General features: G+C 37.2%; 1 protein-coding gene across 1 annotated transcript in view; it reads left to right on the top strand.

The window, feature by feature from the left end:
* Window positions 1–14,205, top strand: part of TBCK (TBC1 domain containing kinase) — a 201,886-nt gene that overhangs the window by 43,249 nt on the left and 144,432 nt on the right. Inside the window, exons 5-11 of the mRNA XM_049786875.1 lie at window positions 3,558–3,699; window positions 4,743–4,803; window positions 6,126–6,187; window positions 7,711–7,772; window positions 8,671–8,819; window positions 9,817–9,955; window positions 12,881–12,980. Coding sequence (XP_049642832.1) covers window positions 3,558–3,699; window positions 4,743–4,803; window positions 6,126–6,187; window positions 7,711–7,772; window positions 8,671–8,819; window positions 9,817–9,955; window positions 12,881–12,980 — 715 coding nt within the window. The remainder of the gene's footprint in view (window positions 1–3,557; window positions 3,700–4,742; window positions 4,804–6,125; window positions 6,188–7,710; window positions 7,773–8,670; window positions 8,820–9,816; window positions 9,956–12,880; window positions 12,981–14,205) is intronic.

The raw sequence follows: 14,205 nt of genomic DNA, 5'->3' as shown, positions 1-14,205 counted from the left end.
TAATCTACATTCTTAAAGAATGTAACAATTGCAGAGTTTATTGTTTTTATAAATAATTTAATATGTTCCTGGTTAAAAGAAAATTAGAAATTTGGGATCCAGGAATCATCCCCTTGTTTCTGGAGGTGACCAGATTGAAATCTGAGATAGAATAACTTACCTGTTGTACTGATAGTACTGACTTGCCACTTGGAGGTCATACCTGCTGGTAATTAGGATTATAAAAATGAACAGTTGGTCTACAAGGTGTATCATGATGAGATAGTTCAAACTCATTTTTTTTTTTTTTTGCTTTTGGGCCACACTCGTGACACTCAGGTTACTCCTGGCTATAAGCTCAGAAATTGCTCCAGGCTTGGGGGACCATATGGGAGCCGGGGGATCCAACCACAGCCCGTCCTAGGTTATCGCGTGCAAAGCAAATGCCCTACTGCTTGCACCACTACTCCAGCCCCCAAACACATTCTTATCAGAAGTGGGAAGAATGTGTTTTCCATGTTTTGGCATTGACTAATGTTTCTAATAGTTCTTTGAGGAAGTGTTATCACTTTCATTTCACAGTCAAAGTACTGCAGTCCTGTATGGACAGTCTGCTAGACCTGAAATTAGAATACAAGTGTTGAAGTATCAAGTCCAAATATTCTTCTCCCTTACTACTTCATAAATCCACAAAGCCCTGACATCCCTTCCAACAGATGTTTCTTGAGAGGGCTTATTTAGTAGCTCTTTGTGACTATTTCTACAGTGCTATCAGCCTAAAATTGGATAGTGGTCCAGCATCTCCTGTCTGAACCAGTGCTCTCAGAGTGAGAGCCAAGATGCCATGCTTTTTAATGAAAATATAAAAAATTTGGATCTATGTATATTAATTTGATTGTTTAGTTCTTCATTTTTGGTTTTGGAGCAACACCCAGTGGTGCTCAGGGTTTACTCCTGGGTCTGCACTCAGGAGCCATTCCTGGCAGGCTTGGGGGACTACGTGGGATGTCGGGTAAGGAACATAGATCAGCAAGGCAAGTGTCCTATCTCCTATAATATTGCTCTGGCCCCAGGTTAAGTAATATGAATATGAAAGACAGAACTGTAAAACTTTAAAAGAACTAGCACAGATTTTATATATTCTTCTATATATTGGTTTGGGGGCTGCACTAGGGGTACTTAGGGGTTATTACTGGCTCTTAGCTCAGGAATCACTTATGGTGGGCTCTGGAAATTATATGGGATGCCAGGATTGAATCTGGATTGGCCTCATGCAATGCAAGCACTGTACCTGCTATTCTATCACTCGGGTCCCCAAGCACACATAACTTTGACAAAATAGAGAACCATTAAGTATGAGGGAAAAGGTCAATTAATTTGATCAAAGTCCTAGACATTTCTCATATGTAAATGGAAACCATGGGGAAAAACAATAAAAAACAAAATTCAGTCATCATATGGTTGAAAGTACTTAGATCAAGCCAGACTTAACTGAATTCATGTCCAACATGATAAAGAAGATTTAAAAAGCAAATATATAGCGCAGTGGTGTGAGAAAGGGTTAACATCACAAGTATGATGTTTGCCCTATCCCCCTTAGGAAAGGAATTCTGTGGACTCAGATTTTCAAGTATTTGATCCTGCAGTTCCCTGACTGATAAAGTGGCCTCTGCCTGTTTAGGCACTAATCTGGCTAAACAGATTTTAGGAGTTCCTAAGTTGGGTATGTGCAGGGCAGAGAGTGTCTATACGATCAGTTTCAGTCAAACCCCTGGGTTCTGAAACCTGGGTAAGCTTCTCCCAGCCCTAAGTAAGCTCCCTCTCCCTAGCCAATTGTATGTACTTTACTCTGTTTATTTCCAAGGGATGGAAATGCTAGACAAGCCTAAAGAGCCTTCCAGATTCCTTCTGTGTCCATTCCCCTGGTGATCTTACTATATATCCATAATAGACTGTGATCAGTTGTGGCTATGAAAACATCTATATGTCAAGGCAAAAAATCCTTCATGTGAATTTCTGGTGGTTTGGGGAAATCCAGCACAACTATAAGGGCATAAATGGGTACTTCACACAATAACAGACATGAATGCCTAATAAAAGTAAACATAAAAGAAAGCCTAACCCAGTCTTTGATTATCAGGGAAATGCATAATGTAAAAATAATGGCCTATAGATCTTACCTCCATGAGTGTCAAATATTGGAGAATTTGATTCTAGATAGCGTGAAGAAGTAATTATTTGCAACTGGGAGTACAAACTGGCTTGAATCTCTTTGAAAAACATCTTTCCTAACATTTCAAATGGCTTGGATGTAGAACTGAGTCTAGGTTTATACCCTTGGGGTAGTTTTTGCACATACAAACCATATACAATATTATGAACAATATTTCTTACAACATTTTAAAAAGAAAACAACTTAAATGCCCATTGACATTAGAACAAATACATTCTGTTCATAAAATAGAAGTAAAATTAATGATTTACAGCTACATTCAACAGTATGGATGTCTTTCAAGTTAATAAAGTTGATTGGAAAAACAAACCACAAGAGTATGCTGTTAGTATACTTTTCCTCCCAATAATATAAAATTCAAAATATGCTTGATTAACCAATATATTTTTATGTATGTGGTGCCAGAGAATAAGGCCAGGACTTGACATATGTTAGTCATATGCTCTACCACTGAGCCACATGGAAGCCTGATCCCTGAACAATGTTCTTAAGAATATAAATATGTAGGGGCAAGAGTGATAGCACAGTGGTAGCACATTTGCCTTGCATGCAGCCAACCCTGGATAGACCCAGATTCAATTCATGGAATCCCATATGTCCCCAGAGCCTTCCAGGAGCAGAGCGATTTCTGAGCTCAGAACCAGGAGGGAATAACCCTGAACACACCCTGAACACGACAGGGTGTGACCCAAAAACAAACAAACAAACAAAAATATAAATATGTTGCAAAACTATTCAGAAATTGAAAAGCTTATAAAGTTAGCATTTTCAATTACCTACTTTGGGGAAGTAATACCAAGGAAATAAAATTAAGGAAATAATCTATTGTTTACTTAAATTTCTCAGTAGGTATATAGTTGTTAATTGAAAATTTATTCTCTATACAATTATTATATTAAGTAGCCTGTGTTTTGTATTTACAGGAACTATTTTTAAATAAATTTAATATTGATGAAGATAAGTAGAAATAGATATTCTCATATGATGCTATGAAAATATGAATTGTAAAACCTGAAAGAAAAACTTGAAAGTACATATTATAGAAATATATATATTTGTTCATATACAAAATATATGTACATATATAAAATATATATTTATTATATCTAGTAAATACATAAATATATATGGTAAATACTATGTATATTGTAAAATCTCAAAGGAGGCACAGCAGCTGTGGGACTGTCTGAGACCGATTTCCATTTGTTCTTGGTTCCTAGACATAAAGACATGTCCTGGGATGGGTTGATGGCTAGGATTTTCCCTAACTAGAGATCTTCCTTCATTGCTTAGGCATCTGTAGAGATTTTAGACTGGTAACTTATTTTTAAACATATCATTCTAGGTATCCATCATATTTAGCACCTGAAGTAATTGCCCAAGGAATTCTCAAGATCACTGATCATGTGTCAAGTGAAAAACCTTTGCATTCAGGACCCAAATCAGATGTCTGGTCTCTTGGAATCATTTTATTTGAGCTGTGTGTGGTATGTATAGAGAAGATTAAGGTAGCAAGAAGGAACTATCTTTATTGGCACCATTGGGCAAGAGAGCTATTTCATTATATGTTTCTGTTTTGCATGCTAAGTAGATATGAGAAGAGATTTCTCATTTACAACCTTAAGTAATTCTTTATGACAACTTGTGAATTATTTTGATGTTCTAATAGAGTTTGTACTTTGATTAATTTTTTATTGAATTTAAGTGTAAGAAACTAAATAGTTTGGAAAAATGTTTACATAACACGACTTGCATTCTTTATCTATGTTTTCTCTGTGTTAAAACATTTTTTTCTCGCTTACTTGTCTTCTCCTTTCCTGGTTTCTTGGGGTTTCCTTTAAGACACTATGTATATTAGCTTTCTCTTAGTCCTTTCCCAGATGGTCTCTATAGTTCAGGTAAACACTAAGCTGCTATATAGCAAAGGGGCAGGAAATGGAATAGTTTAAAGAGCAGAGTTTTCAGCTCTCAGCAGGAGAGTGGGAATTCTTGATAACAATCTTGAAGAAGATCTGTACATTGCAATGATCAGCCCTGCACATTTTACTCACGAATCTGTGGACTCCTGCAGCCATTTATACTAAGAGTGGCAGCATTCACTGGACACTCCAGGACTAGAAGGGGACGGTGCAGAGATGGAGAAGAGCCACCCTACGGCATTGGAGCTTCCAGTTGGTCACATCCTCGGTTATTACTGCATCTGTCACAGTGGTCTGTGGTGCTGGATACAAGGCCTTTTATTCATCTATGTTGATTTTTTTTGGTCATCCAAAGGTGTTAAAAATTAATTAGCTTATTTCATTAGTCTTTACTATAAATAAGAATTAGAAATCCTTTTGACTGATGCATTAGTACAGTAGATAGGGTGTTGGTCTAGCATGTGGCTCTTGATCCCTGGTACTCCATATCTACATATGGTTCCCTGAGCACAGAGCCAGGAGTATGCCCTGAGCTCTGCCAGGTGTAACCTCAAAATAAGTTAGCAAAAAATAATAACAAAACATTGTTTTCCCATTTATTTTCATTTTAGGGAAGAAAGTTATTTCAAAGCTTGGATATTTCTGAAAGACTAAAATTTGTGCTTACATTGGGTAAGTGGCAAACAATATATTATCTTCCTGCTTTAAATGTAAATATTAGTGATTGATAATAATCAGGCACATGGAGGACATACCCTTTTGCAATAGTGAATATGCTGAAATAAAATAACCTCTTTAATGTTTTTAATGATCAATAGTGAAGATTAGTAGGGCATCTTAGATATGACTCCTGTCATTCTTAATTCATTAAGAAATTACAAAATTAGAGCGTGGGTGGATATAATCTTAGTTTCATGGTCTTAGGCAAGTAAACAAACTAGTGAATCAAAATATTAGAATTATGCTTCTCTATATTAGTTTACTCACAGATGACGTATCTTATACCTAATTACAAGGACAGCTCTCTGTTGGATAAATTTTGTGGCAATAATGGCTAAAGATGCATGTTTACTTTTCTTTATAGCAAGCTTTTGTGTTATATTTTACATATTTAGTACGTCCAAATATTTGTAATTGAAATATATTTAAAATGGCTTCATCTACTTTACAGTGGAATATATAAAACTTAGGTGCAAAAATCCTTTGTGTAAAAGAATCGCAGATTGGTATCCAGGTTAATAGGGTTTGCAAATAAGAATATATACTAAATAATAATATTATTAAGAAATAATTGCAAGTATCATAAACGTATCATTTCCCACATTAGTTTCAAAGATGGATAATGTACATTAAGGGTCATGAGATTTCTAAATGTGGTCTGTAGTCTCCACTTATACATTACATTAAGGGTCATGAGATTTCTAAATGTGGTCTGTAGTCTCCACTTATACATCAGATGCACAAAGAAATATACTTGGCTCCAAATTTTATATAATAAAATAAAAATCTTGGGTCAGAGCGATAGCGCAGTGGTAGGGCATTTGCCTTTCACGCAGCTGAGCCAAGATGGACCTTGGTTTGATTCCTAGCATCTCATATGGTCCCCCAAGTCAGGAGCAATATCTGAGTACATAGCCTGAGCGTCACCAGGTGTAGCCAAAAATAAATAAAATAAAAGTCTTATAATTATATATAGAGTGAGAGCAGATCTTTACCTCCTTTGCTTCTTTTAATCTTTGCTTCCTCTTACTACTTAAATTGATACTGTTTAGAATTTGTGTATCATTAATTTTAGTGTTTAAAGTCTTTGCTTTTATCAAAACATGTACAAACAATTAACAGAAACTGTTGCAATCCAAATTCTAAAACTACATGCTATCATTTTTTAAAATTCTTGGTTTTGTTTATATGACATAATTTTTTTTAAACTTTGAGTTCATCTACATTTTTAGGAGAAACAGCATTAATCCATGCCATTTTTTTCTACTTTTCAGACTGTGTGGATGACACCATAATCGTCTTGGCTGAGGAGCATGGTTGTCTGGATATAATAAAGGTTTGTTATTAATGTTATTGAAATTCTGTTTAGTATTTATTCTTGGGGGATCAAATAACAAGCAATTATTTTTAAAGTTGCACTTATTTCTGTTTAGATATAACTTCTTCACACAGAGACAGACAAGCAAACATAAATTTTCATAAAGTCAAAAAAATGACTCGAGTAGGGGAATCCACCACAGAACTTGGGGAAGTAACAGTGCTTAGCTGTGACAGTGCAGACCCAAAAAAATCACAATATTTGGGGCCGGAGTGGTGGCACAAGCAGTAAGGCGTTTGCCTTGCACGCACTAACCTAGGACAGTCTGCGGTTCGATCCCCCAATGTCCTATATGGTCCCCCAAGACAGGAGCGATTTCTGAGCACATAGCCAGGAGCAACCCCTGAGCATCTCTGGGTGTGGCCCAAAAACAAGCAAACAAACAAAAAAAAAGTCACAATATTTGGCTGGAGCAATAATAGAGCAGAGAGGGTGCTTGCCTAGCATGCAGCCAACGTGGCTTTTATCTCTGAACTCTCATATGATCCCCCAAGCCCACCAGGAATGATCCTTGAGTCCAGAGTGAGGAGTAACCCCTGAGCATAGCTGTGTGTGGGCCCCAGCTTCCTCTCAAAAATGCAAATGTTGGGCCAGAGAGATAGAGCAGGGGTCAGGACATTCAGTACATGCAGCTGGCTGACCATGGCTGTTCTTGACACCACCTGCTTCCCTGAGCAGCACCAGGTATGGGCCTGGATGACCCTGTGTATAGCCAGGGCGGCTGGGTGAGTCCCACATCACAGGGCCTGAGCATCACTTCCTCGGCTCTTTCAGGGAACCACTGGCTCATGGAGTTTCTCCAAGAAAGAATTGGAACCTCCTGTGCACTTCTTGGGAGAAACACACACACACACACACACACACACACACACACACACACGAAAAAGGCAAGATTTACACACACACACATACACACACAGAGTTTCTCCAGGAAAGAGACACACACACACACACACACACACACACACTAGAAAAAGGCAAGATTTACACACACACACACTAGAAAAAGGCAAGATTTACACACACACACACACACACACACACACACAGAGTTTCTCCAGGAAAGAATTGGAACCTCCTGTGCACTTCTTGGGAGAAACACACACACACACACACAAGAAAAAGGCAAGATTTACACACACACACACACACACACACACACACACACTAGAAAAAGGCAAGATTTCCTAAAAATGGTATTTTTCACATGAATACCAACCCTATTATAGGCTGGGCTCTGATGCTTGCCAAGACTCACACATCTGCCTCATCTGGTTTCAGGATGCACTTGCACATGTTTTTTCTGGGACTGGGGAAATCACGCACTTTGTGGAGTGTGGTGAGCAGAGGCCACACCCTCTATTGTGGTGCTGGCCCAGGCAGAGACACCAGGACCATGACCTGGGCACTTCTACCTCTCAACTACCCTCAGCCTTTCAACTATTGCCACTACAATATATATTTTTCTTTTTATTCCCTAGGAACTTCCCGAAAACATGATCAATCTTTTGAAGAAGTGCCTTACCTTCCACCCTTCCAAGAGGTTGATATTATTATGAGTTTTGGATTCAACTGTCTTTAACATAAAGTAGTTGAGTTTCTTTCTCATCAGTCGAAATAACAGTAGAAATAATATTTGTTCTGATATAATGAATAATGTCTCTATTGTCATTGACAATTATAGCTTTCATGAGCACTAATCAAAGAAGAAAAAAATTAGCCCTGGTCAAAAAATTGGTATATACTAGAAGAAATTATTAGTTCATTTCTATCTTCTAATTGAAAATTCACCAAAATGATAGTCCTACAAATGATATCAGAATGAGAACAAGATTTTATTGGAACATGAATTATAGCAACAAAATTGAATAAATTAGGATAAGCTAACAATTACTGATAGTACAAAAGGATGCCTAAAACTATCTTAGATATTGTATTATTTATTTTTATTAGTTGATGTCTCTATGAGCCATGTAACATTATCCTAAACTCCTGAAGTTTGTCTTTGACAAAAATGTCTATTAAAGACATATTAGGAGCAGATTAGTAACAGAAATTAAAGCAGAATTTTTGTTGAACATGCCACCTTAAACTGAGAAATTAGCAAAAAATAAAACACAACAGGTGTTATTAAATCATAGTTTTATTACAATATTCAATAAAGGAGGTAGGTACATAGTAGAGAACTAAAAGTAAAAAATGGTAATAATAATCTTGATAGATTACAAGATGCAGAAAACACAAAAAAGGTTAAAAAATTCAGCATTTACTTATGGTAACTTGGTTGTTAGATAAAAGTAAACCCTAGACAAAGGGAGCTCTGTTATTTTCATGTCTGAGATATTTAAAGCCTCTACCTTTCTCTTTTGAATGTTCACCATTTTTCAAGGACACTTTTATGACTGTCATTGATGTTCTGTATTTGAACTCTATTTTTCTAGGCCAACCCCTGATGAATTAATGCAGGACAAAGTGTTCAGTGAAGTATCTTCTTTGTACACACCCTTCACCAAGCCTACCCATCTGTTTTCTTCTTCTCTGAGATGTGCTGATTTAACTCTGCCTGATGATATTAGTCAGCTGTGTAAAGGTAATGATGAATCACAGACTCATATTAATAAATCTTGGTTTTGGAGGAAATTCTCTTATTCTTCTGGTTGTGAATTTATCAATAGTGTATAGATAGGTAGAGGATCAGTTATATAATGGATAATTATCTGGAAATATCTTGAACAGACTTAAGATATAACTAGCTTCATATTTTTAATCTCTTAAATTTTAATTTCTTAAATTGCAAACTAAATTCATATATATATTTATCTCAACTCTTGAATTTGAGTTGTCATTAAGATCTTAAACTCAGGTCTTTTAATTTCTTGTAGGATTGTAATTTAATTTCTTGTAGGATTCCCAGAACACACCAGCAGGCCTATCAAATCTGTAACATTTATTGTGAAATGATTTCTAATGCTCCTGTTATTTATACGAAGTTTGTACCATTACATTCTGCATGTTTCAAACATTAGCTTCTCTTGTTTTATTCCTCAAGAAATTGTGACTCAAGTTGGTTACTCTGACACTCAAAAGTTGCTGACACTTGAACCAGAACCTCTGCTAAATAGACATCTAGTGACCAAATGTTTGTTAACTTGCTCTTCTGTCCTACACACACTGTCTCTTCAGTAATGCCCATGCCCAGTGAGGAGACAGATGGGGTCACACAGTCACACAGTAGAGAGGACAGTGTACATCCACGGAGACAGACAGCCACGGCCAAGCATCCTTAGTGTGAGATGGAGCCAAGAGTGAGCCTGTCCTCATTCCTCTTCCAGACTTTCATATTCCTAACTGTGCACCTGGGATGAAGATATAGATGGGGCACCTCAACATGACATAGTTATGTATGCACATTTTTTCCCTATGAAGCTTTACATCCGATGTGTAGACCAGCTTTATACCCTCTGTGTGTTATGGAGTACCAATAGTCAGGAGGAAGCCTCACTTTTTTCTTCAGTAATTGCCTGCTCATCTTTAATTAAAAGCAGAAAGAGTAATGGCTGTGGTTCTTTTAAATGTTGTCTTGATAGATATGAGCAATGACTATCTGGCAGAAAGGTCCATTGAAGAAGTGTATTATCTTTGGTGTTTGGCTGGAGGTGACTTAGAGAAAGAGCTTGTTAACAAGGAAATCATTCGATCCAAACCACCTATCTGCACACTTCCCAAGTAAGGAAAGAAACTTGTTCTTGGACATAAAAATCTAGTAAAAGCATATTTTCAAGACGGGGTGGGGAGAAGCATGGTGAGTGTTTGTCTGGTAGTGTTCCAGCTAAGGGGCCAGGACAGCAACAGGCGGTCAGTTCTCTTGCCTGGAGTGTCCATCAATAATCTTGTTATTTTAAAATATCTATTTTAAATAGATAAAGTCCTCTTATATATTTGAAGTGAATTTCTAATGGTATGTGTTACAATAACTGATGTTCAATAAGTGAAGTATGTACAAAGAAAGATGAATGATACTTGAGAGAAGATAAATTTGCTTTTGTGTATATTATAGGTAAGTATTGCTATTTTGCTATATTTTCAAATGTGCATGTTCTTTGTGGTCTTGTTGCTTATCATTGAGACCAGTATGTGTCAAGTCACTATTGAGAACTATCTGCATGACTGCATAAAATTTTGGACTCCCTATAATTAAGTTGGAAATTATCCTATAAATTGGAAATTGATATTCATCCTCAAAAGCCATTCTTATTATTACACGATTGCTGCTCATATTAATTTTTAAAGACTGAGCTCAAAATTCTTTAATATTTACCAATACGTGTAATATTTTATTTCAGATTTTTAGAAGATTTGATCATTGTATGGGCTGGAGTGATAGCATAGTGGTAAGGCGTTTGCCTTGCACACAGCCAACACAGGATGAACCCTGGTTCGAATACTGGCATCCCATATAGTCCCCCAAGCCAGCCAGGAGCAACTTCTGTGCGCAGAGGCATGAGGAACCTGAGTGCCGCTGGGTGTGACCCAAAAACAAACAAACAAACAAACAAATAGATTTAATCATTGGAGATAATAGGAAAAGTAATCAGCTAGCTTTTTCTTAACAACAAATTTTTTAGGTTAATTACTAGTTTTTTTTCTTCTTAAACTGGCTTTTTTTTTTTTAATTTATTTAAACACCTTAATTACATACATGATTGTGTTTGGGTTTCAGTCATGTAAAGAACACCACCCATCACCAGTGCAACATTCCCATCACCAATGTCCCAAGTCTCCCTCCTCCCCACCCGACCCCCGCCTGTACTCTAGACAGGCTCTCCATTTTCCTCATACATTCTCATTATTAAGACAGTTCAAAATGTAGTTATTTCCCTAACTAAACTCATCACTATTTGTGGTGAGCTTCCTGAGGTGAGCTGGAACTTCCAGCTCTTTTCTCTTTTGTGTCTGAAAATTATTATTACAAGGGTGTCTTTCATTTTTCTTAAAACCCATAGATGAGTGAGACCATTCTGCGTTTTTCTCTCTCTCTCTCTGACTTATTTCACTCAGCATAATAGATTCCGTGTACATCCATGTATAGGAAAATTTCATGACTTCATCTCTCCTGACAGCTGCATAATATTCCTAGGAACACAAAAATACAATACAAAAACCCCTTCCTTACACCTATATTCATTGCAGCACTATTTACCATAGCAAGACTCTGGAAACAACCAAGATGCCCTTCAACAGACGAATGGCTAAAGAAACTGTGGTACATATACACAATGGAATATTATGCAACTTAAACTGGCTTTTAAATGTTCACTTCAGTTATACCATTCACACTACTGAATTAAGTAAAAAATATCAGGAAATAAGATGATGTAATTTCAACAATAAATTGCTTGAAGGATATATAAATTCTCAGAAAAAAATGCTTGTAATTTTGAGCAAATATTTTGCATTTATTTTTCCCAATAATTACAATAGATACTTATTTAAAGTAATACATTTTCTAGCACAAATAGGTTCAAAACTGTATATTTCAGTTTTAGCCAACTTCATGAAAATACTCTGAGGACAGCTGCATCCAGATTCCATGATTATTTCTTTGCCCATTCTCCTCTCTCTCTGATTTCCAGAATAACCTTTTTCAGTTATTATTCAAGGTCAAATGTATCCTTGTATTTTGTCCAATGCATCCTGGCAGTCAGGCCCAGGATGTTAATGCGAAACATCCTGTTGTTAAAAGGATCTCAGAGCCTTTTTATAGCTTCCTCCCATCCTCCTCCTTATGAATCATCTCAGTGTGCATTAGTCCCAGTTTATTGAACCCTGCAGCCTTGTAATATTTCCAAAGAAGGCCCTCTGGGCCCCAGGCTGCAACTGTTTGCCTACTCACCATGTTGACCCAGACCCTACATTTATTATTTAATATTATTTTTGGTTCTGCTTTTTGATTTTGGACACACCAGATGATGATGAGGTAGGGATGGGAGTGGCCCAGGGTGAGGTGTCAGGTGTCAACAGAGTGTTCGGGCTCATGTATGTGCTGGTGGTGGAACCCAGACAACCAGGTGCCCCACCACTGCACCACAGCTCTGGCCCCTAATATTCTTAAGGAGTTCCCCACATGCACATGCTCCCACATCTTCCTTCTTGATATATGAACTTTTATACTTTTCTGCTTTCATACTACCATGTGGGCACTGTCAGCCTTTCATGAAGCCACATCACTCTTTATCTCTGCCTCTGTCTCTGTTTCTCTCCATCTCATTCTCTCTCTCTTTCTCTCTCCTTCCTCAGCACCTCCAAATAAAACCGATTTTACTTCACACACACACAGACACACACACAGACACACACACACACAACACACACACACACACACACATAAGGAGTTACTCATCTTTAAAGTAATTTTTCTACTGTACTATTTTTTTTTTGTCCATACTAACTTTCTTCAAGAGCACATTTACATCATTGTCAGGAGGGAATTGCACAAGCAAAGTAAGTTGTTTAAGAAATCTTACAGCAATATTTTATTATCCCAGCCAGTCTATAGTTTTTCTTCAGTGGAGGGATCAGTGATTAGGAGTAGATTTTGTTTTCCGAAAGACATGGTAATCAGGTGCTATTTTTTTTTTAATCACTTTTCAGTTTTCTCTTTGAAGATGGAGAAAGCTTTGGACAAGGCCGAGACCGAAGCTCACTCTTAGATGACACCACTGTGACTTTGTCTCTCTGCCAGCTAAGGAACGTAAGAGTGCTATTTTGAAGTATTTACCATCAGCCCCTGCCTTCAACTTTTTTTCTTTCTTTTTTCTTTTTAAAATGAAATCCTGCTTTTATACCTGATGCTTGAATTCCTATAACAAACTATAAAAAAATATTTGCTATTTCCTTCAAGGTTTGTGTGTCCTTTGAGCAGCTCTTTGGAAAACAGCATCTGATATTCAATTTATTATGTGTTGTCTGTGGGAAGAGTCTTTGGTTTTACCATTTTCACCATTTTTATCTTTTAATGCTGTTGGTTTTATTTTCTCACCACTAGGTAACCTATAGTATTTTTAATTTTTTTAAGTGTATTGCTCTAAATGGGTGGAATGGTAAAGTCACACACAGAGATTTTTAATTCCCTAATTATAGTGTAGAGATGAGTCTGTGTGTATCCACTGAGAGAGAGCACCCACCTGCCACCCACAGAGGCCCTTCGGAGCCCACGTGTGCTGAGGGAGATGAGGGCGCACCCCACTTGAGCTGCCTGCTTCAGCTGTTGAAGGAAGCCCAGCATCAGGCAATGGGATGATCTGGGCAGCGTTAGCTACCGTGTCTATAGGTGAGAAAAATGAGGAGAGTGGAATTTCTCAGAGATTTATCAGCTACTTGAATTCTGAACGTGGATACTAGAATGTTAGGAATCCTGGGGCTGGTGTGGGTTGGACTCCTGCCTGGTATGCAGGCCTGCCTGGTTCCTTCCTGATACCCCAGTTGATCTCTTGAGCCACACCAGGAGTGATCCTGAGTTTAAAGCCAGGAGTAGGCCTTAAGCACCACCAGATGTGACCCAAATGCCAAAAAGAGAAAGAAAGGGGAAAAAAAGAATCTGATAAACTCTTGAATCTTTTTATTAGGATGTTTGGTTTTAGTTTATATAAATGTCAAAGCAAAAATAAACCTGACCTGAACCTTAAAGGGTATGCATTTTCAAAGCAATGTTAAAACAATCACCAGGTGATTTTCAAGCACTTGATCCATTAATTACATTTGATACTGATTTTAGGAATTCTGTGTACCTGGACAAATATGCTTAATCAGGTATCTATATTTCTTCACAGTTGTGCATAGTCACTAGAGACGTAATGTTTTAGTGCATTATTGATAAGGATAAATATTTAGATGTTGATTTATTCTTTATGAGGCACATTTATAAATTTATCATTGCATGTTATTTTTCCTGGGAATTGTGTGTGAATGTTCTATCT

The sequence above is a fragment of the Suncus etruscus genome, chromosome 14, assembly GCF_024139225.1.
Source record: "Suncus etruscus isolate mSunEtr1 chromosome 14, mSunEtr1.pri.cur, whole genome shotgun sequence".
In the NCBI taxonomy this organism is placed as follows: Eukaryota; Metazoa; Chordata; class Mammalia; order Eulipotyphla; family Soricidae; genus Suncus; species Suncus etruscus.
Note: the sequence above shows the minus strand (reverse complement) of the source record. Positions and strands in the feature narration are given on the sequence as shown.